The following is a 22,891-nucleotide window of genomic DNA, read 5'->3' on the forward strand; positions in this document are numbered from 1 at the left end:
CGAGCGAACAATGGGGAGAAAAGAAATCCACCCCTTGGGAAGACTGCAGCTATTACTTTTTGTGAAAAATGAAAGATTGCGCTTTTTTTTGACGGTCGTATTACAGACATAGATAACTTGGTCAGCAAGTTGGATGAAGCAATGTCTTCGATGTTCTTGTGGATGTCATGAAAATCATGCGAAATTAGATTTAATCCCAATGTTGCAAAGTCGAGACGAGGTATTTTTACTAATTTTTCAATCACGTACAGCAATCTTGTTTCCTTAATTACGCATTTAAACGTAGAAAATCTTATTTCTATATTTTATTTCATATGTAACAAATAGAGTGAATCGTGTTCTCAGATACAGCAAGAAAATACAGACGTTCGTGAATCATGACCAGATTACATTTCACACGGAAAAAATGTTTTCAGGAAGTGTAAATGAAAAAGATTTTACTACTTTCTGAACAAAATATTCTTCTACCGAAACGCGGTACCATTTTTCAGTGATTTAATAAAATCGTAGCAAAGTACATGGTAAAAAATGACGGGTAAATATGAGTAAAAGTACGTGCAGCCTTGTAAATGTTATTAACAAAAAATGCAGACGTCCGCAAACGAGATTCACGGCTAATAGCTGTGACACTGCCTGTCCAGATCATAATCGACGTTGACGTTGTTTCTTCTGTAAAACTGATCTTGAATTTTGTTGGACCGATAGAATTTGCTCTCGGGAAAATCGAGTTGTATTCTGTTAGGTCGACCGTGCCAATGACTGGTGACGATAGCTACTTTGCGCCGTTTATTTTCCTCGTAAATTCCGTCCCAGATAAGAGCAGGTTGCCTGCGATCACAGCGTTGCTGTTTGGGGTTGAAAGGGGCCGTGTCATGAATGCGATCGTACCCCGTGGTCAGCTGTCCGCGACTCCTTCGACCCTCCTGCTTTCCGTTGCCAAAGTAAGTGATTTCATCTCTGACCGCGAAAGGCTCCGACTAGAAGGTTTCGAAACTGAAAATGTTTGGTCCGAGAAGGTGACTTATCGTTAGTTTGTTAACGAGGTTAGAAGACGCGAGTTCGTTTTCTTCTCACCGGTCCTACGCATGCGAAAATTTTCGGTATACACTCTTCGGACGCTTTCATCAGCGTCCATGGTGTTTTGAATTCGGTCTGAAACCTCCCCGTCATTTTGACAACTCCGTTTTTAAAAATAGCGACACGTTCTTGACCCGCCTTAATTTCCGTCGCGACTAGTCGAGGAAAACGGTTGACGGAGAACGTCGTTGAAAACGAGCCAGGCATTTGCAAGCTTTTTTTTTGCACCGCATGATCTGAAGTTGCACCGATAGTCTTCTCGATGGAAAAGAGAAAAGCGTGCAGTAAGGAATGAGGTTGATGAATTTCAGATGAGAAATCAGTGGCTGAATCGATATTATGCTCAGCATTCTCACTTCCTGCAATCATGAGCACGAGTTCGTGTACGGGTAGTGAAGTTATGTCAAACATACCAAGAAAGCATTTCTCATTCCGGAAGCTTTACTTATGACGTCAGCAAGCTACATTAACGGTACAATCGCCAGGTAGACATCGTATGTTGATCAATCGAATCCTTGACTCGAGGGTAATTCCGTTAACTTTGTTGGTGTCCAACTTCTTGGACTCGATTCAACCATCGACGAGCGGACTCGTCATTTAAGTCGCTTGAGCATCACTGTAGTAACGGGCGTCCCGATATTTGTTTTGGCCTTATCGTCATAGTAACTCTGCACGTACGTACACCGTGCTTCTGGTTCTATCACAAAACTAAACCGTGCTTACCTATCGCCAGTCCAACTGGTGGAAAGCCTTCCATTCGAGGCAGTACACAGCGATTGAATATTACATCTGCTGGAGTGGTGAGCTCTGTAATCGAACGTTATTTCATTCGTGGATTGATATTACAAGTCGCTGAGACTCGGAACGTCGAATTGATTCAGGTAACGCGGAATTAAAGCCAGCATTTGTTCAGCACGTCCGTATTGTAGAATTTCAGTCTATCGAAATGCATGTCTCACTGTCACACCTTTTGTAGATTTCTATGTGTACATATTTCTCTCGATTCACTGTTTTGTTACACTGCTTGATCAGATATCAGGTCTGTTTACTTGATCGTTACTTCGTCTGTCCCTGAAATTCGTAAGTCTCGTCTAAAAATAATGAAATTTATTCAAAGCACATGATTTATTTTCGCCTGATGTCTTGTACACGGTAATTTCAAGAAATATAACGTGTATTTGTTACCTTGACTTTCTCACAAACGAGATTACTCGTCTGTGTCTGAGTCAATAAATTTCTACAATATTTACCTACCAAAATACATGGTTACACCCACGGGACGGTACTTTTGTAACTGAAAAAATTTTTAAGTCTCCCTTTCTAATTATTTCGATATCTGCGCGTACGCGAGTGACTTTGTCCGATCACTTCGCAATATTGTATTTCTTGTGTTAGTAATTGGAACGAGGATCTCGTTTACGAACGCTCGTAAATTGTGGAGCTTAAACAGAGATTTACCGTCTCTAACACCTTGGCTTGCTTGCACACGTCTTGCAGCACGTGCAATATACGCCATGATTTATTAACGATATCTCCAAGAGGACACAAAAACCGAGAAGTACGCGATATAAATACACAGACGTGACCAGAGACAATAAAATCCAAATTTTCTCGTACCTTTCCGATCATTTCAATAAGATGTGACGATGAAAATAGTACCAAAAGTTGCTGGCGGGTGGAGAATTTTGACGCATATAAATGGGAATTACTTAATCCTCCGTAATTCATCGAGATCAGTCGGTCTTTTTGGCAACGTTCGGATTGTTTTTTTTTTTTTCAAAGGCGTTATGTTACTTAAGTAAACCATTTTTCCCCATCCCTTTATGATATATGCTGCAGCTGCAGGTGGGCGGGAAGCAGGCAATGTCTGACGAGCAAAATTCAGGGGTAGGATGAATATTTCATGAAACTTTATCAATTAAGGCGTTGTGGATCTGGAAGGCTCAGAGGCCCTTTTCGTATTTAGGTGTTTAATTTCAAAAGTTTTAATGACCGCGTTCAATGAACCTGTGTTAATCTACACGGTAATAATCAATGCACATGCATCATTTTAATCGTCGATGGAAACGCGACCCTCGCAAACGATCGGGAAAAACTTCAAAACAATCATCAACATTTGCCTTTCATTTTGTAGAAACTGTACAACAAAAGCACCAAAATGCCTGTGGATTTGTACTATTTACCGCCAAGTATTCCCTGCCGAGCCGTCATGATGCTCGCTAAAGCCTTGGGCATTCATTTGAACTTGAAGGTAGTCAATATCCTGGAAGGCGAGCACTTGAAGCCGGAATTTCTCAAGGTATACATCGATCAATCCTTCTCATCTCAATTATGAAAAGTTTTACAAATTTGTCGATGCCTTTTGCCTGTGGAAATAATAAGCCGTGCTGTCAAATGATTAATTTACTCCCACGAGAATGAAATTGAAAATTTCTACGGTAACTAAACTGATACATCATTCATTCGATCGCCTCAGATTAATCCGCAACACACGATACCAACGATCAACGATAACGGACTCATACTTTGGGAAAGGTGCGTGACTTTTGCGTTTCACTTAAATGTATCGCAGATTTTTCACACTACTGGAACGATTCGTCATGTTCACATTTTTTTTTTTTCATCTTTAGTCGAGTCATCATGGGTTACTTTGTGGAAAAGTATGCAAAGAACGATTCGTTGTATCCGAAGGATCCGCAGCGCAGAGGCAACGTTGACCAGAAACTTTACTTCGACCTCGGTACGCTGAACCAAAACCTTCTGAAGACTTACGTAAGTGTAAAGATCGTATTGCCAGGGCGAGGTGCGTTTCTCAGTCGAAATTTGACCGAGCTGTTTCTCATTCGCAAGTTTCCAATTATCCTTGGCCAAGCTGAGAGTGTCGACGATAAGAATTTGGAAGCTCTGGAAAAGGCGTTCGAAGTACTTGACACGTTTTTAGAGATGAGCAGATTCGTGGCCGGAGATCAGTTGACCATCGCCGACTTCAGCATCGTCGCCACAGTCAGTACAGCTGACGTGAGTAACTATCCGTTGTTGCACAATCGAGACGTAGATCGTTGAAAATTGGTATATGAATCGGAGGAGTGAAAGAATCCCAATAAAAATTTGCTTCAGGCATTCGGCTTCGACATTGGCCGATTCGACAACGTCGCCAACTGGTACAGACTGTGTCAAAAAGCTCTGGCCAACTTTGGGTACGAAGAGATAAACACCAACGGAGCCAAAATGTTGGGGGATATGCTGAAAAAGCGCAGCTGAATTTCGGATCTCTGACGATCGAACAAATCGCTTCAACCCTCGGACTGCAGCGCTGCCTGTTGGTCCGAAGAAATGAAAGATCTTCTAGTCGTTAGAAGCACACGTTTCAATTTCCTCGCACGTGTGCCCAGCGCAATATCCCGATTGGCAAGCAGCGGTGCATCGGTGTAATTTGAAGAAGTGGAAGCCTACATTTTTTCTGCGTCAGTACGAAAGTTTTACCTCAAAAATTCACTCCGCTTGAGAGGTTTCTCGTTGGAAGATTTTCCGGACCCTGCAAGCGAAGCGGTTAATTGAGAAACTTGTTGATTAGTCATTATTATTCATAAGAATTAATCTTCACCTTATTATCAGATTATTTCACCTTAATTACTTAGTCAAAATAATAAATATCACCTTGTTATGATTACGTGTATTTTGCAATTATCTTAATGGCTGTATATTTCTTTACATGAAATCATGAGGTAGATGACGAAATTGGGTTGAAGAAAAATTCTTCAGTCACTTAACTAGGAGAGAAAATATTTTTAAATACTACTTGATAGCGATAGATCCAACAAATCTATTTTATTTAAACAGAAAAATTTCTCCTATTGAATTTTTAATCTTTAGCTATCCATGTAATACTTTATCTTATTTCAAGATGGTTCAGCACTTTGACCCACAATTGTAAGTTACCCGCAGTCTGCTCCTTACCCGATTGAGGAAGTAATTTTTTAAATTTAATATGTTCAACCGCCGATTACAATCATCTCATGAACGTTACTGCAGTTGGTACGTCTGCAGAATTGAACGATTTGAATTCGATTGTTGCTACGCACGGTGAAGGTTCTTTCAGCCGTCGGTAAATCATGGACTGCCATCCGCTGATATTGCCGGAGTTCTGCACGAAACTCGAAAGCCTCAGCAGCCGTAACTAATTCGGATGATTGTCCTGGTTCGAAGCTGTATCAAAAACCAGTTACACAAATAGTGCATATACTGGCACTTTAGAGATCATACAGCAGTTGAAAGTCGCAATATTTGGGCACCATCTTCTCTGCGGTCTTGCTCAAATACGTTAATCCGAAATCATGAAAAATCCTTACCAAGTGGCACTGAAATTCAATCCTTAAGTTAAAAGAAATTTGAGATATCAAACTGTATGTAGAAATAATTAGATCAATATTAAACGGTTTAAGTTAACGGAGTATCAAAATGTAAACCTTTTAAACGTTTATCCTGTGAAATATTTGACTGAGTACGCCGGAGTCACGGTTAATAGTCACAAAAGTGATTTGTCATTTCGTGCGCAGCAAACTTATGACGTTTGTTGTGTAACAGCATGCTGAAAAGAATTTCCGATTTAGAACGCAATGGGAAACCGGTTCCTACGTGTAAAATGGAAAATTTAATCGGGTACATGAAATGCTGAGTTCGACTTGAACGAAGTGAAAACGATTTCACGGAACGTAATAAATAACAACGCGTTTGGAACGCACAATCTCTCATTGTCTAACTGTAGTTGGTAACATTGTGTCGTGTGGGTAATTATTACTGGTAATTGGCGCAAAACACAAGCCTAGGACAATGCAGCTGCTCAGTATCTTGCTTGCGATAGTTACATGGAAATAGAACAACTGTTTACATGTCGCGAATCGTTAGAATCCAATCGTCCCGTCCCTTATCTAAAAGCTGACTGGGTGGTAAAGTTACGTAATATGTTACCGAGGAAAACGTGTTCTTATCAATAACCGAAGCTTCCTATCTAGGATAAGATATCTCGCCAATTTCATCAGCGTGGTCGCTTTCATCGCGTTTACGCTGATAAGGCTTGCGCGGCGAGTAATTCTTGAAAACGAGTAGAACTGCATAATGTCAATTCGTTCGGTAAATAAATTGAAAGATCGCTGAGAATACGAGATACGATCCGAAGCATTGCAAATAAGGCGCCACGTTTACTTTGCGTTGTAGAAAACTTCAGAGGCATCGGAATTGTGCACAGTCACCGTAAATATCTGCTCGGCGCGAAAGATGATTTCATTTGTGATTCATTTATTACTTACATTTATAGTTAGCCGTAGAAGAACATGCGATGAACGGGCCAATTGTTGAGCATAACGCATTTCCTAGGGAAAGAAATTTCTGTTTCAATTTTTAATGTCACGTGGTACGATCTGCGAATTCAAATTTGAGACAGAGTCGATAAGGTGGCAAAGGATTATAGAAAATTTTACAGGATCATTTGAAACACAGTTTTGAAACTCGAATTAGTTTTTTGCACATTTTCGTCGGTATTTTTATAAATTTTTATTTTCGGCCGAAATGTGAACAAGGAAGAACAAGGGCAAGTAAGGGTGGTAATTTTCAGGCCCAAAAAAAGAAAATTGAGTATGGGAAATTTACGAGTCGTAATTCGCTGCTGCGAGTTAAAAGAAAATGGTGAAATATTTCCAATACACCGTGCTTATTTTTGGCCGTATTTTTCGCACATGAGGAAGAAAATGTGCAGTCTTATCCGATCAGCATTCTGCCCGAAATTAAGTAATCAACTACAAGGTGATTTTCCCGGAAATTGGTCCGCTATGAGTAACTTGCGAGTGGGTGTCGGCACACCTGTACAGCAATAATGGTGTTGTGCAAACTTACATAACGCTCGACTCGCATGACTGTGCGAAAATTGAGTCGAACGCTCTGAAAGCTGGATCTCCGCTTTGATGTAGTCGTGTTTACAGGCAGGCGGGCTTAACCGTTGAGATTGAAGGATTTCAACACTTGAATGGAACGTTTTTAGTACCGTGGCCAACGGTTTCAATGCGATTTCCGCCATCATCGGTCTTTCCCGATACTCGAATACCGATCTTATTCACGTTTCGCGTCACCCGAGTTGAGGTGAGCTGTTGGGGAAATCCATGACTATCAGCAAGTTTCAAAAGCAACAAAATCTCATTCACAAACATCGACAGATCAATGGATAATACACTCACCGTTATTGTACGATTTCTGTTTTCGCGGTAGTATTGATTACGCGGTTTAAATTATGAATATACGCGGTTACATTACTCCTTCACTCAATCGTTACGAGAATTTTGAATTTCGTACGAGCTGGAAATTCAAGACTAATTATTTTCAAGTAATAATAATCCTGGCAGTACTTGATGAATTTAATTTCAAAATTCACAGTGAAAGTTTTGGAAAAACGAAGACGAATTCACGTTCACTGAACCCACAAAAATGATCGTGGAATCGGGTTTCCGCATAGTCAGAATTCGCAACAGATTTTCATGGGATTTTGGAAACTGATCGTCGTTCCCCAAAACGCTTTTAATCACTTACAGAATGATAATTAAGAAATATGTTGGAGAATCATGCACTTCGTATCACTTCAAATACATAATATTATCTATTATTCGCTATCTTTTATCAATGCAGTAATCACGCTAAAATGATAACACACGTGGCTTTCACGATACGAAAACTTTGCAAAACTTATTCCACGATATGATCTGTAAATTCTTATCTGAATGTATATGCTCTGCAAACAACTGTTCGAAGCTTTCCAAGACGACAATTTTGCGGGACATTGTGTAAAAGTTGACTCGTTATCGCTTTCAATCGCACTTTCTACGCGAAAATGATATTTCTTCTCCCGTACTCGATGATTTTCGTACAAAAGCTATGGATAAAAGTTGAGCGATGTGTTCGATGAAACATGAAAATTGTCATGATCACGTCTGGGAGATGAAGAAAATCTAGAACGTCATACGTACTCTCGTTCTGTCAATATTTGCAAGCTAATTTCATAGATCGGGATGTGGGAGTGGACGACAACCCGTGAAGGGTCCGTCCATCATGCCTACAAGCATACAAATGGTATTGAAAAATTCATGACGAGCCACTACTAATATCCGACATGCGTACTCGTCCGCGATTAAAACGTGTTGTAAAATGCAATATCATTCGGTTCATTTACGGCACATTGGCGTTACAGTTCTTCCAGAGAAATCGATGTCGAAGGTATAACATTGTACGTTGTACAGCCTTCGAACGAGTATATAAATTGTTCCCAGGGCAACAGGGCGAACAACAAATAGCCTCTGGTTCTGCGTTTCAATGCTCAATGAATGAATAACTGAACTGGATAGAAAAACCGCATGTTCCAATTCCGATTACTTTGCCACTGGAAATCGTTCAGTGGTTCTGATATCCATTCTTTTCGACGATACAAACGCTGGAACAATTCGTCTCCCGCTTGTCCTTTGATCACTTTGGCGGAGAGAATTCGGGCCGTTTGTCTCTCCACGCTCCGTTCCATCAAACGGATCATAAAAGTGCTACGCATGCAGAAATCCAGCCACTTGATGCACGGCTTCATACCATTCATGGCCGTGACCAAGCCGGTAACTTTCACTTCTCCGAGACTTGGCGAGCCTCGATTGGCCGATGGGTGTGGATAGACAATCGGCTAGGCAGCAACAGATCTGCGGAGAGTCTCACGAAAAAGGATCCAGAATTCAGTGCCCGGCGTTATACTCGTAATATTCCGGTACCACGATTCGGCCACTCGTCGTCAGTCACTAACGATAAAGTCGGTTTTCATTCCGCTTCTGACTCAAGGAAAGAGCTTCTCCACGCTTCGGCGATTATGACACACATTTCCTCGGCTAAGTTGAGAACCCCTGCAAGGTCATTCGCCTGTAGACGGAATGGCTCACCATGGTTGTGCCGGCGGCACCGGCGAGTGCTTATAAAACCGCTTTATCACAAACTCTGCTAGTCTCTCGACACTCTCCAAACCTGCCAGACGCGTCACGGCCACTGTTCTCTAGAAACTACGTTCTCTCAAACAAGGTTCGAACCTTTTTTCTTCTTCTTCTTCTTCTTCTCCTGCGAATCGAAGTTCGATACAATTGTTGTTTACGCGTGATTGCTGTATTTTTCGATTTATGATATTTTTAAATTTCTTATTTCGTTGATCGATTCAGTGATATCTGCTATTACGCTGACTTGGAAATAGTGCAATTGACTCACCCTTCTCACCGATATCTATCATTTGACAGAAGCTGAAATGACGATCGATCTGTACTACGTACCGGGAAGCGCGCCTTGCCGTGCTGTTCTACTAACTGCCGCTGCTGTTGGTGTCGAATTGAATAAAAAAATGACCGATCTGATGAAAGGCGAACATCTGAAGCCCGAGTTTTTGAAGGTGACAATACAGGCCTATTACCTTTTTCATTTCACCACTATTGATGCATATTGTCAGATTTTTACTTACATTTTCAAGTTCACATGAATGCGCGCGTGCTAATTTTGCTGTGAATATGCTTAATTTGCACAAATTCAACTCAAATAACAAGCAACATTTTTACGACCCTGTCCATTCGTCAAATTCTTACACAAATGAGCATATTAAACTTGAATTCACGATCCAACGACAATATCGTCAATTTTTCACTTAGTCGTGTTGAGATTTATAAAAACAAAAAATGCGCGGTAGCGTGTTTTATTTTGACGGTTAATATGCCTTCGCAGTCATAGCGTATAAGTAAAATTAGGTAACATTCACGGTACGAACTTCACTTGTTTGTAAAGTAAACGGTCTCTATGCACCTTGAGAGTTTCGTTTCACGCTAAACGGTTCGAAAGATATTACGAAAATAATTATCATAACAATAGTTTTTGCCTAGTACATACTTACATGTCATGAATATGAGAATGAAAATCAAACGTCAAATAATCATCAAATATCCTTTTCTTCTTTTGCTTTTTTGTTCTTCGTGTCATTATTTTTACCATAATTATTAGCCGTTTTCACTTGCGCTAGAAATTTGTCGTCACTGGCTTGCAATTCAAAACAACTACAAATGTTTATACCATAATTGCATTACAGAAGGAGTGCGTGGATGAATAAATGCAGCTCGCAGTAGTCATAACATTTATTACCATTGTATAACAAAAGCTCTTGTTCACAATGTGACGAGCAGTTTTCTTTGGAAATCAAGATTGAAATAATGATAAAACTAAATCATACGCAATTTTCTGTAGATATAAAGGACTTAAAAACTAATCAACAGTCATGCTGAATGCTATATTTTGGATTACTTTTACGTCTATCTCGATGAAAAAAAAGGGAAATAAACTCAACTAACCTCACAGCTCTTAAATGCAAAAAAAAAAAAAAAAATCCCAAAAAATGCCCTGCGAACATCATCGTACTTAAAACCGTCATTGTACACGTACCTTTATCCTTTCATTTTCCAGATGAATCCCCAGCACACAATACCGACCTTGGACGACGACGGTTTTTACCTCTGGGAAAGGTAGGAATTCAATCAGATCGATCAACCGCTCAAGAATAAAGACGGTGTAAAACCACGAGTGCCGCCTCGTAATAAATCCTAGCATTATAATTACACGAGCTTGAGAGATAGAAGTAGCGTAGGAATACCGGCTATACTATAAATAGAACACGGGACAGGATATCTTCAAGGTCTCCGTAGGAGCAAGGTTGAAAATGAACGACGAACAATTACTCTTGTTAGCTAAGACTTTGAAATTTGTCGGGTTCCTAACAGGCAAGATTGACTCTCGCGGAAGCTGCTATTCCAGAAACATCTTTCAGAAATGATTGGCCTTCTTCTATTTATAAATTGCGCCCACTCGTAGTACATAAAGCAAGTTTCAATTGTGACAACTTTTGTTAACAGTCGCGCCATCATGGGATACTTGGTTGACAAATATGCGAAGAACGATTCTTTGTTCCCGAAGGACCCTAAATCGCGGGCGCTTATCAACCAGAGACTTTACTTCGACCACGGAACTCTCTACAACGCATTCGCTGAATACTTCGTACGTATTGAAATTGAATTTACCAGAAGCGAAGAGACAGAATTTTTCTTGCCAATAATTAATAATATAAAATCTCCGAAGGTCCAGACATTTTTTTTTTTCTTTTTTGACCACATTTTGCCTTGTTCGGTCTTTAATTAATTTATTATACAATCGGGGGAAATATATTCATGCATACACGTTTCTCGATGTGCCCACTGCAGTATCCAACGATATTCGGCAACGCGCCTGCCGATCCGGTCAAGCGGGAGAAGATCGATCAGGCACTTGAATTTCTGGACAAGTTCCTCGAAGGGCAAAAATACGCCGCTGGCAAGACCCTAACGATCGCTGATCTCGCTCTGGCAGTGACCGTATCCAATTTCGAGGTAAGAAATCGCAGACATCGCGAGGTCGCAGCTGTGAATGTTACGGTACCATAATGATGAAACTTTCTCCAGGTGATGAACCTCGATCTGAGCAAGTTCAAGAACGTCGTACGTTGGCTTGCCACTATCGAGTCCGAAGCTCCGAAATACGAGGAGACGAACGGAGCTGGAGCCAAAGCCTTCAAGGAGCTAGTTGACAGTTTGAAGAAGTAGATTTAGCCATATCGATTATTATTTTTTTTTTTTCATCATCACTGTACGTTGCTTATATATAAAAGATCGTGCGAGTGCACGTAAGCGGTATTACCTAGAGTAGAACCGATTCGAGAGTTCTCGTAGAATTATAGTTTATTTTCTCCTCTTTTATTAGTTGATCAAAGGCTGTAAACCATTCGCACAAATATATAACTTTGTTACACATTTCGTGAGGAATATATGTATTATACTTTTATCATCGAATATCAACCAAATCCTTCCAAAGTTCGAATTTCAATGAAAGTTGTCATACATCGCGTTAGGCAATTCTAGAATTACAATTCTCTGGTTTCTCGACTTACCAAACGTTTAGTCGATTTTTTCTTGGCAGAATCTCAAACTGTCGAGTCAAATAGTACGTCAATTACACTCGTTTCAAGAATATCGAAAAAAACACAGCTGATGAAATCGATTCAACATTTAATAACTTTTAATTTACTAGTCTCATATTTACTTGCCAGTAGATAGTGAAACGTTTTTCTCTTCAACTATTTCTCTCAATGAATTCTATTACCGATTGAAATATTTGCCAACTTTTCCAGACCGCGAATATTATCCCTACAACTAATGAATGTTACATTTTTGACAAAACATACATATATCGCATATATATAACGGTATACGGACCAAAAAGGCACCAAAAAGGCAAATTTAGAGTTAAAAAGACGTATATTTTCTGCGAAATTTGCTACAAAAGCACTGAAAATGCATATGTATACCAAGATTAACCGAAAAAATAAATAAATGTATAAGGTAACTTATGTTTGCTGGATACGCCTTTTTAGCACCAAAATATACGTTCACGTATAACGTTTATAAATGGTATAAAGTCGCATCCACTATTAAAAATTTTTTTTTCCTAGTTGGCAAACGACGCAAAAATATTCGAAACGTGAAGATTTATCGATATCGGGGAGAATTTAAAAAAATTTCTCCAGTCTCCCTAGAAATGATATCAAACGTAACTGTATAAAAACGTAATTACCGACGACCTTCTACCGTTAATTAAACATTGTATTATTGTGAATGAAATACATTTATGTATCCACCCTTCTACCGCTATGCGTGGTATAATGTCATACATGGGCAAAAGCGACCTTGCACCGTTAGTGAAAGTGATTATTTTTCATAAAATTCGTGACGAAAGGGCATAAACGTCAGTACTTTAGGACCTTTTACCGTCAATTCGTCCATTTTTCAATTTCAACGGTTTTGAACGTATCCTCATGTTTTTCGCGTTAATACAAAGGGAGAAATTAAAATTGCTAATTTACCTTTACGCGTGGTAGAAGGTCGTACAATGGCGCATACTTCCTCATGCCATTAGACACGCGATATAAATTCACCCCAAAGTCTACACGGTATATGGATTATGCTGTAACTAGAACCGGGAATGACGTAACAGCCTAGAGCCAAAACGGTATGCGTTATCAGACGCTCAACTGACGTCGTGTTTCATGTGGTGAAAACCAGGACATTGCAATGTATTCAGAGACACGCTTGCTTGACGCCAGATTAAATATTCTTCCGTGACTTGGAGTTATGAATTTTTGAAGCTCAGGTACGAAGGGAAAACGGTCGTGTGACGATGAGACATAGAAGTAAAGACAACCGTACTTAACAGTCCGAAGGCTGCTCTAGACCTGAACAATCGTACAGTTGCTCAACTCGTCACTCACTTATATTCAAACGTACGTTGAAATCAATTTCATAGTCCATAGATCGTCATTCGCGTAACACTGCTACGTCGTGACATAGTTTTTATGTCATCTCGAGGTGAAAATCGCACTCATAAGTTTAATTTGGAATACTTTCAAGACGGTCTCGATACTTTGAGCGAATTTCTCCGTGACTCAACCTCTGCACTGTTTTTTTTAATACAGATGCAGGTGTCTGCCTGAGAGTATTGGAAGCAAATCTACGACATGTCACTTGACTTGTATTACACACCATTCAGTCCCCCGAGCCGTGCAGTGCTGCTGGCATCCGAGGCGATTGGAATTTCCCTCAACTGTATAAACGTCGATTTGTTCAGCGGTGAACAACTTAAACCAGAATACGAGCAGGTATTTCTTTAAGGAAAAATTCTTGCACTTTTCTTCGAGATTTTCATGGTTAAATAACGAATGGTGCGTTTATAGTTGAATCCGCAAAAGACGGTCCCGCTCTTGATCGATGGCGACTTCAAGCTAGCCGAAAGGTACGAGACTCTCTGATTCCCGAATTGAAAGAAGGGTAAACAGCTTATCCGTGAAAGATACTCGAATGATCTATGCTGTACATGCTGTGTTTCATTTTCAATTCCAGTCGAGCCATCATGATTTACCTGGTGAACGCGTACGGTAAAAACGACAGACTTTACCCGAAGGATCCAGCTGCACGTGCTGTTGTAAACCAGCGTCTTTATTTCGACATGGGCCATCTGTACAAGAGTATCTCGGAATATTTTGTGCGTACGATGAACGTATCGTCAAAGTCATGTAAACTTTACACGATACGGGCAAGCTGTTACAATAACAATGTACAACGTTATTTCAGTACCCAGTTCTTTTTATGGGAGCTACAACGCACGATCCGGCAAAGTACGATAATTTGACTTCGGCTTACGAAATATTGGACAAATTGTTGGACGGCCAAGATTATGTAGCAGGGCGGAATTTGACTCTGGCTGATTTGTCCATGGTAGCGTCTGTGTCAACCGCTGATGTGAGTGAAAATTATCTCACCATAGTTGATTCGTAAAAATCGGCAAGTACTCGATTACCAAAGAATGTTTTCTCGTCTTTAACACTTCATAAATTTTCAGGCGCTTAATTTTCATCACAAAAAATACGGAAACGTTAGCCGATGGTACGAACGAGTGAAACGATCCGCACCAGGGTACCGGAAAGTCAATGCTGATGGAGCCGAAATTATGAAGCAATTTCTAAAGGATCCAGAAGCGTAAAACGATCGACGGACGATAAAAATTAAACAGATGTTTCACGCCTGTACAGTTAAGTACACCAGGCGTATCTTCGACGGCAATGTTTAATCAATATGTATTTTATCCAACACGTTCCTACTACGTAGGAAAGTAAATAGAGAACAGTTCCGTACATCAACAGGCAAATTTCGTTACGTGGTAAAAATTTTTTCCTCGCATTAATTTTCTTCTCCACGATCCAGCTCGATAACCTTTGTAAATTAATACAAAGTATTAGCTTACGATGCGTTGTTTATTATATATTTACTTAATCCACGTAGTTTAAGATCTAATGATCCCGAAAATTTGGAGGGATTTAAGAAATGCTCATGGAAGTAGCCACGCGGTTAAAAATAATTTTTACTACATATGGAATTCCGAAATGACCACAGACGCGAATGATCAAAATGCCCTGCAGATCGTTGAACCAGCAAAAGCAAAATCCAGTGTAAACTGTTGACAGAGCCTGCGGAAATCCTTTTAGAACTGTATAAAAATCCCAATCATCAACGCTAAAAGCGACCAGCATCCGATACCGGAATTGTAAAAAGTATTTCAAAGTACGGTCACGTGGACGAAGATAAATTTACCCAATATTCGAACGATGAAACTCGTTCCGATGAATCCCTTCCAATATTGTCTGAATAGCGATAATTGTCAAAGCGTCGTTCTTCAATGCCTTGGTGACATTGAAAAGATACTTAGAGTACGTGCGAAAAAGGTTTGCTCATTCTAACGCGTTTCGGTCTGGTAAATTGATGGATTGAAACACTTCTGACAGTCTTTGGTAGAGATAAATTCACCAATTATTGGAGTAAATAATTAATTAGCTATTGTCCGTTTTGTGAGGGAAGTGAAACTGAAGACAAGGAAGATTTCTTTTTGTTCGCATTCCTTCGTTATGTGCTTTCCGTAATCATCTTAGGATCTCTTGCGGAAGTTATTCTCAGAAAATCTTATCAAATTTATAGCAGCATCCCGACGAGTTTCAAAAACTCCGATTTTCGCAATAAATCAGGTGGTTCTAAATGAAATTCAGGTGATTCTATGTGCGAATGGACTGGAGCCTTGACTATGAACCAATGAAAAATGTATCCAAGACATTACTCGAAATGCACCCACGTACTCCAGTTACGTAGCCCAGCTATAAAAAAGGTTAATTCCCTCGAACCACACTAAAGAATACAAGGGCTGCAACACTGTGCGCCAGAAAGATCTTTGGCACTAATTTCTCTCGCTGATTTCCACAGATCGAAAACCGAACTACCGCCAAGAAGAATTTTGTCAAATTTATCAGCAAAAGTTTTTTCTCGTAACAGGTTATCCTCGCAATTTCTGTACCCGGCAACCTGCTCGGCTTACAGAGTTATACATGCCGTTCTACAAATTGTATACCTATTATCGTAATGGAGAACATTGATTGTTACTCCGTTTGATGCCCCATTTGATCGATCGAACAACTTCACGAGGCATATGGTGAGCTACATACATTATACCGAAGGTGTGAGTACCCAATGGCATATTTTATGGATTCACAGAAGTGATTTCTCTTGAGTCACGGCGTATTGGAAACCAATTTCATGGAGGTATTATGACGGCTATCAGAGTCCACCGTACGTCACTCACAGTCAAACCACAAAATTAACAAAGGAACGACTTAATAGACCAATGAGAGCGACAGAAATTCTGTTTCAAAAATCACCCTAACTTGTGATGATATTCGTTACATTAAGCTATGTCCAAACTTAACTAGAAGTTGAGTCAGTCGCTGCAGGCCTAATGCTTTCTTCGAAAAAGATTGATAAGAAAGACATGGTTGGTCTGTGGCTTTGCGTAATTGGTTTCAAAGTATTTCGTAGCAGAATTAGTGACATGATAACGGATATACGTCCGTTTGAATGGCACGAGAATTCGTTTGTAGAAATGGATAGCATACGATCGTTATGAATTTGCGCCTAATGACACAGAAAAAGGTGTGATTTCTATTTCACTAGCACACAGTAGTGGCTACATTAATGCTGCGATGTTGTTTCACTGGTAGGCAGATTAATAGAGAACAAAACGAAACGGCTTTTGAGCAGCCCAATTTACGTATTTAGGTGATGCAAGCTTATCTCAACTGAACTGAACCAAATAATTATGAAGATCATACTTAAATTCTTTGCATTTATTCGATGCTCGAATTGACTACTTGCGACATAAGCAACGTAAGGTTTGATTTGTTGTCGTCGATCTTTGAAGTGCCACTCAAGTTTCTTCGCTCATTTGTCGCAGTACTGACAAGTAAGATAAATTTGTCCTCATGATCTGAAACAGAGCATTGTTATCACGCGGTGATTGGAGAAATTTTGGTATTTTCATTGCAGACGAATGAACTGTACATTTGTGAAGGTTTGTAAGGATATTGCGTGAAATTTTCCGGCAGTCAAGCAACAGTTTCGACGCGATCGTATCGTGATCAGCATCAGACTGTTGCGAAGAGACGTTCCTGCCTCGGAGGTTGGCATCAAGTACCACTTGGACCGAAATGTAGCTTCGCCAACTTTCGCACTCTCGAGGCTTATTTCGTTGCAGGTCCAAGTAAAAATAAGGGTTTGGAAGATACTCGCCAAAAAGTGAAAAATGAATACCAGGCGTCCAGCCTGTGGAGAATAATTGTCACGGATCTTTTATTAAACAGTCGTATTGTGAATTGAACGATCCATAAGGAACCTCGATATAATGAAGTTGAGAATCGGGTGAAGATACAAATAAAATTACAAGCGCGTGATTCCTTACCAAAAAAGTTTCGAATCCTGCGAAGCATATGAGGCAACTAGTCACTCCTATCTGACAAAAAAGCATCTGATTGAAGACGTGTTCCAGTCTTTCGATGTAATCGAACAGGAATAAATGGTGCTTTACGCATGCCTTCAACTTATCGTTCACTGTTTTACCGAGATCCGCATGGTTTTGTTGTATTCTAGATTTTACACAATCGGTCGGTGTTTTCAAAATAACGTTTTTGCCAAAAATGTCCTCCGAATATTTTTCATTCGCTGCTAGATGAGGACCCCGAGTCACTGGAATCCCATCACTTACATGGTGTACACATTCATCACACAACGTCTCTAATCTATGCTGCAAAATTTTGAATTGTGCAACGACGTGTACGTTGAATATACTCAGCAAGTTGTCGAAGCAGAGGAAAACAATTCCCGTATGTATGGTAGACAGGCTCTGAAGTTTGAAAGAGTTGTTTAACACAATTTTTCAACTATCATACTGACAATTTCTTTACCGGCATGTTACAGATCGGATTTTTAAGGATTGTACCGACTAACAAATTGGTACAGCAAAAACAAATGTTTTACATAAATTTGAACTCATGAGAACTATTTTTCTTCCTTTAACATGGTTTGTTAACAAATTGACACTTGATCTCAATGACGAAGTATAGTTTTAAAATCCGATGAGTACAAAGCTCCGGTACTTCTGAAAATTACTTTCCGTGCGTCCCAATTACCATGAATACTAATTTTGGCCTAACAATTAAGTACATTGCGATCAAAGAATTAAGATTAAGATTGATTGGTGTATAGTACCTCAATCAAGTAAGTAATTTCGTAGTACGGTGTCACAGATAAAGGCAAATCGACGTAAAGCCTGAACGGCAGTACTCTATCGGTGCCATTTAACCTGTAGTTTTCTGTCGATTAAATACGATAATTAAACAACGCATAGCCCATGTAAGACGATATTTTTGCTACTGCATACACGGTACTCACAATCAGTGCGGTATTAAACTCACCGATCAACGGCTTTATCAAGTAAGAGATCACCGTTCCTTGAACAGTAAAGGCCATGCTGCCCAGCACAATGATGCTCCTTTTTTCGCATTGCTTTAGTATACGCTGGCCAAAACTGTCGTATTTTACATTCCAGAAGTTTTTCTCGGAAAACACAATCAAGTCGATCAATTCATTTCGTCTTACGATAGCGATAGATAATTTTATAATGCTGCTAATTACCGGAATGACGGCGGCGAGAACTTCCGTGACCTCCTGAAATGATCGGAGACACATTCGTACTATGAAATCTGCTCTCGAGCATTATTCCGCATAAACGTAATCCTTGCAAATACGTTGCACGATATATTATGCATCTGATCATTATCCGCCGGATACAATTTGTTCCATAATTTGTACTCACGTAAAGATCACCCCAAATATGGTATAAATCAACCCCCACAACGGCAATGGCGAAAATAAGTGCCGCTACTGTATAAATCAGAGTAGCGACGAGGATCCGTTTTCCACGTTTCGTTTCAGCGTACCAAAAACCAACAACCTTCATGTAAAACCGTACAACTTTGATCGAGATATTTCTGTCCAGGTACGACGACATCTTGACAATTTGTAATACGTGACACTCTTCCTTAACTTGGTTATATTGCACGTATCTCCGTCTTGTAAATTGTGGCAATCACGGTAATGGCTTCGAAGGATTGCACAGTAACACTTGCCCATTTGAACAATCTATCATTACCACTTCGAATCTCCGTATACTTATATATCCACTTCGATATTTCAAAATGGCGGTTTTTGCGACGCGGTCTACTCCTTGAGAGTGGCTCCGCACTCTGACGTTGATATCCATGGCCGCGGAGTTGATCCACACTGTTGAATTTTGCTCAGGGCGACAAAGATCGGTATAAAAATTTCATACCAGTTGTGCAACTGCTGATCACTGAAGCGTTAGTTATTGCTACTTCGTTTGGCCGATATCATTAAATTTTGAGAAAGTAGATAAGCTTCCAAAAGCTACGCGTCGGCGACTTATTCTTAGAGACGGAAAACGTAAATTACCACACTGTGACCTATGGATGAATTATATGTAATGTTCTAGGTTGTGCTCAAGCAGTTTTGTTAAAGTTCAACAATCTGTTATTTTTACCCTTGATCTCATTAATTGGCCAAGCTTGCGCCAATTCTGCGAGTGCAAAATAGATACGGGTTATCGATTTCAACGTAATTAAGTGTCACGTGAGACTTGACTTCTTACTTTTCAGTTGGTATTTCCGTGTTCACGTAATAACTGTTTTAAAATGATTATATTTAAACTACAGATAATTCTGAAACCAAACACGTAGTGTGTTTCAAGATTACAAAAGTTCAGTCATATCGCAAGCCTATTATCGATGAGCTTTTACCTAAAACACTTCGTGAGTATAAGTTTTGATACTTCCGTTGTTTTAACCAAGACCTAACAGTCAGTCATTCACTTTTGACATGGAAGGACTCACTGAAGTTTTCATCTGATTTGAGGAGATTGATGAGTCAGGGATAGATAGTATTTCACTTATTTTATTACAAGATAGTTGCACATTGAGAATTCATTAAACTCACGTTTTCGTAAACCACGAAAATTTTCTAAAAAAGTATAAAAACAACCAATTCAAAAATTAGAACCCAGAGCTGAGATATCGACTTTTTATTTAAAATCAGTGCAAAATGGTTGAATATTTAATATAATCGTTTGATTTCATTCAACAATGGATTATTTTTATTGAAAAGACTATTTTTTACATCATTAAGACGCTTCAAGTATCTCGTTCGTTTCAGCACATATTCGGTTTTTTGGGATCTCACTGATATGGATTTTGATTAAAAACCAATAATATCAAATTTGAATGCGGAAAAAAATAGAAAATGTTTAATTGAATTTATAAAATGGTTTTTACAGCAAAATAAGCCACGGTGGAAGAAAGTTGAAGGAATCTATCAGATTTTCAACGATTTGAAGTGATTTCAAATGGCAAATCAATATGCAAGTTATCGTTTAAAATTTCAGCACACATTTTCTCAAATTTTGAGTAAAACCATTGTTGTTTATGAATTTATAAATTGATAAATTTCTGATGTTCGAGTATCTTGTAATGAAAGTAACGAAGATGTATTGAATTTCAAATCGCCTCTGTAAATGGAAAGGACACAATATTACTTGAAATACGTATTTGTGTAATTAAAACTGTAATGTTGAAGCAATGTTTATACTGCCGTTTCTGACGTGATTCTCTGAATTTTTTGAGCATGAAGAAATGAAAATCTGGGAACGACTGGAATAACAGTTTCGAAAATTGAACTGCCACCTTCATCGACGATTTTGGAATCTTATACATGTGTTTGGGGTGAGTGAATTTCACAATTCTCGTTCATGAAAACTCATCCTCTGACGGTAATCATTCTGCGTTAGTTAATTTCTATAGGCAAGTAGGTAAACTACCGGGCTTCTGCTCCTTATTATCTTACCTTCCTTCAGGCAATGGAGGAAATTTACAAAGCACTAGACGATACGTTGGGAGAAGCTTTCTTTACCAACGACCGCGCAATGCATCGATCGCCGTTTGAAGGTGCGGAATTGCCGACAGTCGACGAAAAGAAGGTGGGTAATAATCGCGACGACAGTCAAGAGACCAAATATTGTTGACCAACAATAGTCACATGTGAGGTTCGAGAATTCTTCACTGCGTAGCATTTCTGCGTCAGAGATCCGGAGAAGATAGGGATTATAAGATAATAACGACGAAACATGAAATCATAAATTGTAGTTGCAGGAGTAATTTTATACATTGGCGTATTAACGACGAGACACGAGCGAGATTTTCTCAAAAAGCGGATCAAACGATTCGAGAAATACGCGACGAAATGATTTGGTTACAGATCCATCAGAATTTCGAATGATTCGTATAGCAGTTCAAGTATACTTTCAACGATTCTGATACCTCAGGTATTGGGTTTTCGATGATTGAATTGACTCGTGTTACGGACTCGAAGTCACTGCTTTCACCTATTGAAAAATGAACACTTTGAATAATTTTGCAAGTCGAATTCATATAATTCAACACCTTTATTATCGTTGAATAATTGACATGAGAGTATTTCATTCATAATCAAGTTACATAACAGACAAGTTGAGAAGAAATCGTGGTACAGATATTTTAACTGACGGCATACTATAATACGATTATATGATGCGACGTAGAATTATTGCCTCAACGTAACATTCTTGATCTTAATGAAATAATAATAAAAATCATACAAATAATCACCTAAAGTTTATTAACCTAGCGTGATTACATAACGATGACTTTAAATATCATGTAAGAAATAAGTGTACTACTCATTCACGTGAAATGTTCGTTAATAATAACAAAGTATCGGAAGTTTATACGCGGCTTGGATATTTTCCAAAAGCAGGGCTGCTTTGTTATAATCATAAACTCAGCTTTGTGAAACTTGCTCGAACAATACGTATATCAGGGTATTTCGGAAAACAACAACTTACGATTATTCACCGTTACGATATCTGAGCAGGCAGGAGCGGGGGAAATTTTAGAGGTCCGCGATGAAACTTGATACGTACAGGCGGCCATTGGGCCAGTATGAACTTCCTATTCTTTAGCACGACATTCCGCGTCGAATAAAGAAAAACAACGAACCAAATTATCGTATTAATTATTTACCCAAATAACCAAGTGTCGCAGTCACACCCCCTAAAATTTTTGTTCATGTTGAAAGAAAGATTTTATGAAAAGATGAGCTTTCTACGTGATGTGGAAGATTGCATTTGATTTTTCACTTTCTTCAACACATTTTTTTGATCTTGCGAAGAAACATGTTGTAGCATTACAATTATCATTCCTTTCCTGACTGGAGGCTTGATATTGCAAGTGTAAGTCTTATTTGTGACGTGAATCGAGATTGATATGAGCAGTAAAAAATTTTACTCACGATACTTCATGAATTTAAAAACAATGTATAAAAGTGAACAATCAACTCAGTACGATCTTCCACATAACGTAGAATGCTCATCTTTTGACGGTCCCTTTCTTACAGTCTTGTCAACCTTTTCGGGGGGTGCCATCTTGTAAAATCACAAATATTTTTTTTCTGAAACGTCCTAATGCACATCCAACTCTAACTATTCGATTCCTCTTGCTAATTTTGTTAATTCCAAGACCCAACGAGTCAAATACCGCCCCCCTTTTATGGCTAAGTATATGTCCTTGTAAAACGTCGTCTCCGCAATTTCTCAACGTGTACGGACTATCCAGTCTACGGTATTATAAGTGAGCCGGTAAATTGTACACCGA

At 39.2% G+C, this 22,891-nt stretch overlaps 3 protein-coding genes and 2 long non-coding RNA genes across 7 annotated transcripts; 3 read left to right on the forward strand and 2 right to left on the reverse strand.

Moving 5' to 3' along the window:
- Positions 1–1,842: 1,842 nt before the first annotated feature.
- Positions 1,843–11,969, forward strand: LOC107226476. The gene is made up of 11 exons (XM_015667300.2): positions 1,843–1,958; positions 3,212–3,376; positions 3,554–3,612; positions 3,708–3,849; positions 3,928–4,095; positions 4,195–4,333; positions 9,378–9,526; positions 10,582–10,640; positions 11,028–11,169; positions 11,373–11,537; positions 11,610–11,969. Exons 2-11 carry the CDS (start codon positions 3,236–3,238, stop codon positions 11,748–11,750), a joined length of 1,305 nt encoding a protein of 434 aa, XP_015522786.2. The 5' UTR covers positions 1,843–1,958; positions 3,212–3,235; the 3' UTR covers positions 11,751–11,969.
- On the reverse strand, positions 4,877–8,281 carry LOC124292992. Its single transcript, XR_006902916.1, has 6 exons — positions 8,088–8,281; positions 7,305–7,422; positions 6,724–7,214; positions 6,384–6,446; positions 5,544–5,665; positions 4,877–5,435 (listed from the first exon to the last, which is right to left on the reverse strand). It is a non-coding gene; the product is annotated as an uncharacterized LOC124292992 (long non-coding RNA).
- A 1,374-nt stretch (positions 11,970–13,343) lies between the features above and the next one.
- Positions 13,344–14,999, forward strand: LOC107226475 (glutathione S-transferase 1-1). 2 transcript variants are annotated; one of them, XM_015667297.2, is made up of 6 exons: positions 13,344–13,483; positions 13,676–13,858; positions 13,934–13,992; positions 14,100–14,241; positions 14,331–14,498; positions 14,599–14,999. In XM_015667297.2, the coding sequence occupies exons 2-6, from the start codon at positions 13,718–13,720 to the stop codon at positions 14,737–14,739; spliced, it is 651 nt and encodes a 216-aa protein (XP_015522783.1). In that variant the 5' UTR covers positions 13,344–13,483; positions 13,676–13,717; the 3' UTR covers positions 14,740–14,999. The 2 variants fall into 2 exon arrangements, with proteins under 2 accessions (XP_015522783.1, XP_015522784.1); XM_015667298.2 differs by having other exon boundaries at positions 13,418–13,568.
- Positions 15,000–16,908: 1,909 nt separating this feature from the next.
- On the reverse strand, positions 16,909–19,139 carry LOC107226473 (putative odorant receptor 85e). Of its 2 annotated transcripts, XM_046730441.1 has the most exons (7): positions 18,949–19,139; positions 18,768–18,800; positions 18,548–18,689; positions 18,342–18,445; positions 17,536–17,976; positions 17,139–17,399; positions 16,909–17,064 (listed from the first exon to the last, which is right to left on the reverse strand). In XM_046730441.1, exons 1-7 carry the CDS (start codon positions 19,090–19,092, stop codon positions 17,005–17,007), a joined length of 1,185 nt encoding a protein of 394 aa, XP_046586397.1. In that variant the 5' UTR covers positions 19,093–19,139; the 3' UTR covers positions 16,909–17,004. The 2 variants fall into 2 exon arrangements, with proteins under 2 accessions (XP_046586397.1, XP_046586392.1); XM_046730436.1 differs by having other exon boundaries at positions 18,548–18,800.
- A 697-nt stretch (positions 19,140–19,836) lies between these two features.
- Positions 19,837–21,790, forward strand: LOC124293973. The gene is made up of 3 exons (XR_006903839.1): positions 19,837–19,960; positions 20,835–20,926; positions 21,058–21,790. It is a non-coding gene; the product is annotated as an uncharacterized LOC124293973 (long non-coding RNA).
- The last annotated feature ends 1,101 nt before the right edge of the window (positions 21,791–22,891 follow it).

This window comes from Neodiprion lecontei, chromosome 1 (assembly GCF_021901455.1).
Source record: "Neodiprion lecontei isolate iyNeoLeco1 chromosome 1, iyNeoLeco1.1, whole genome shotgun sequence".
Taxonomy (NCBI): Eukaryota; Metazoa; Arthropoda; class Insecta; order Hymenoptera; family Diprionidae; genus Neodiprion; species Neodiprion lecontei.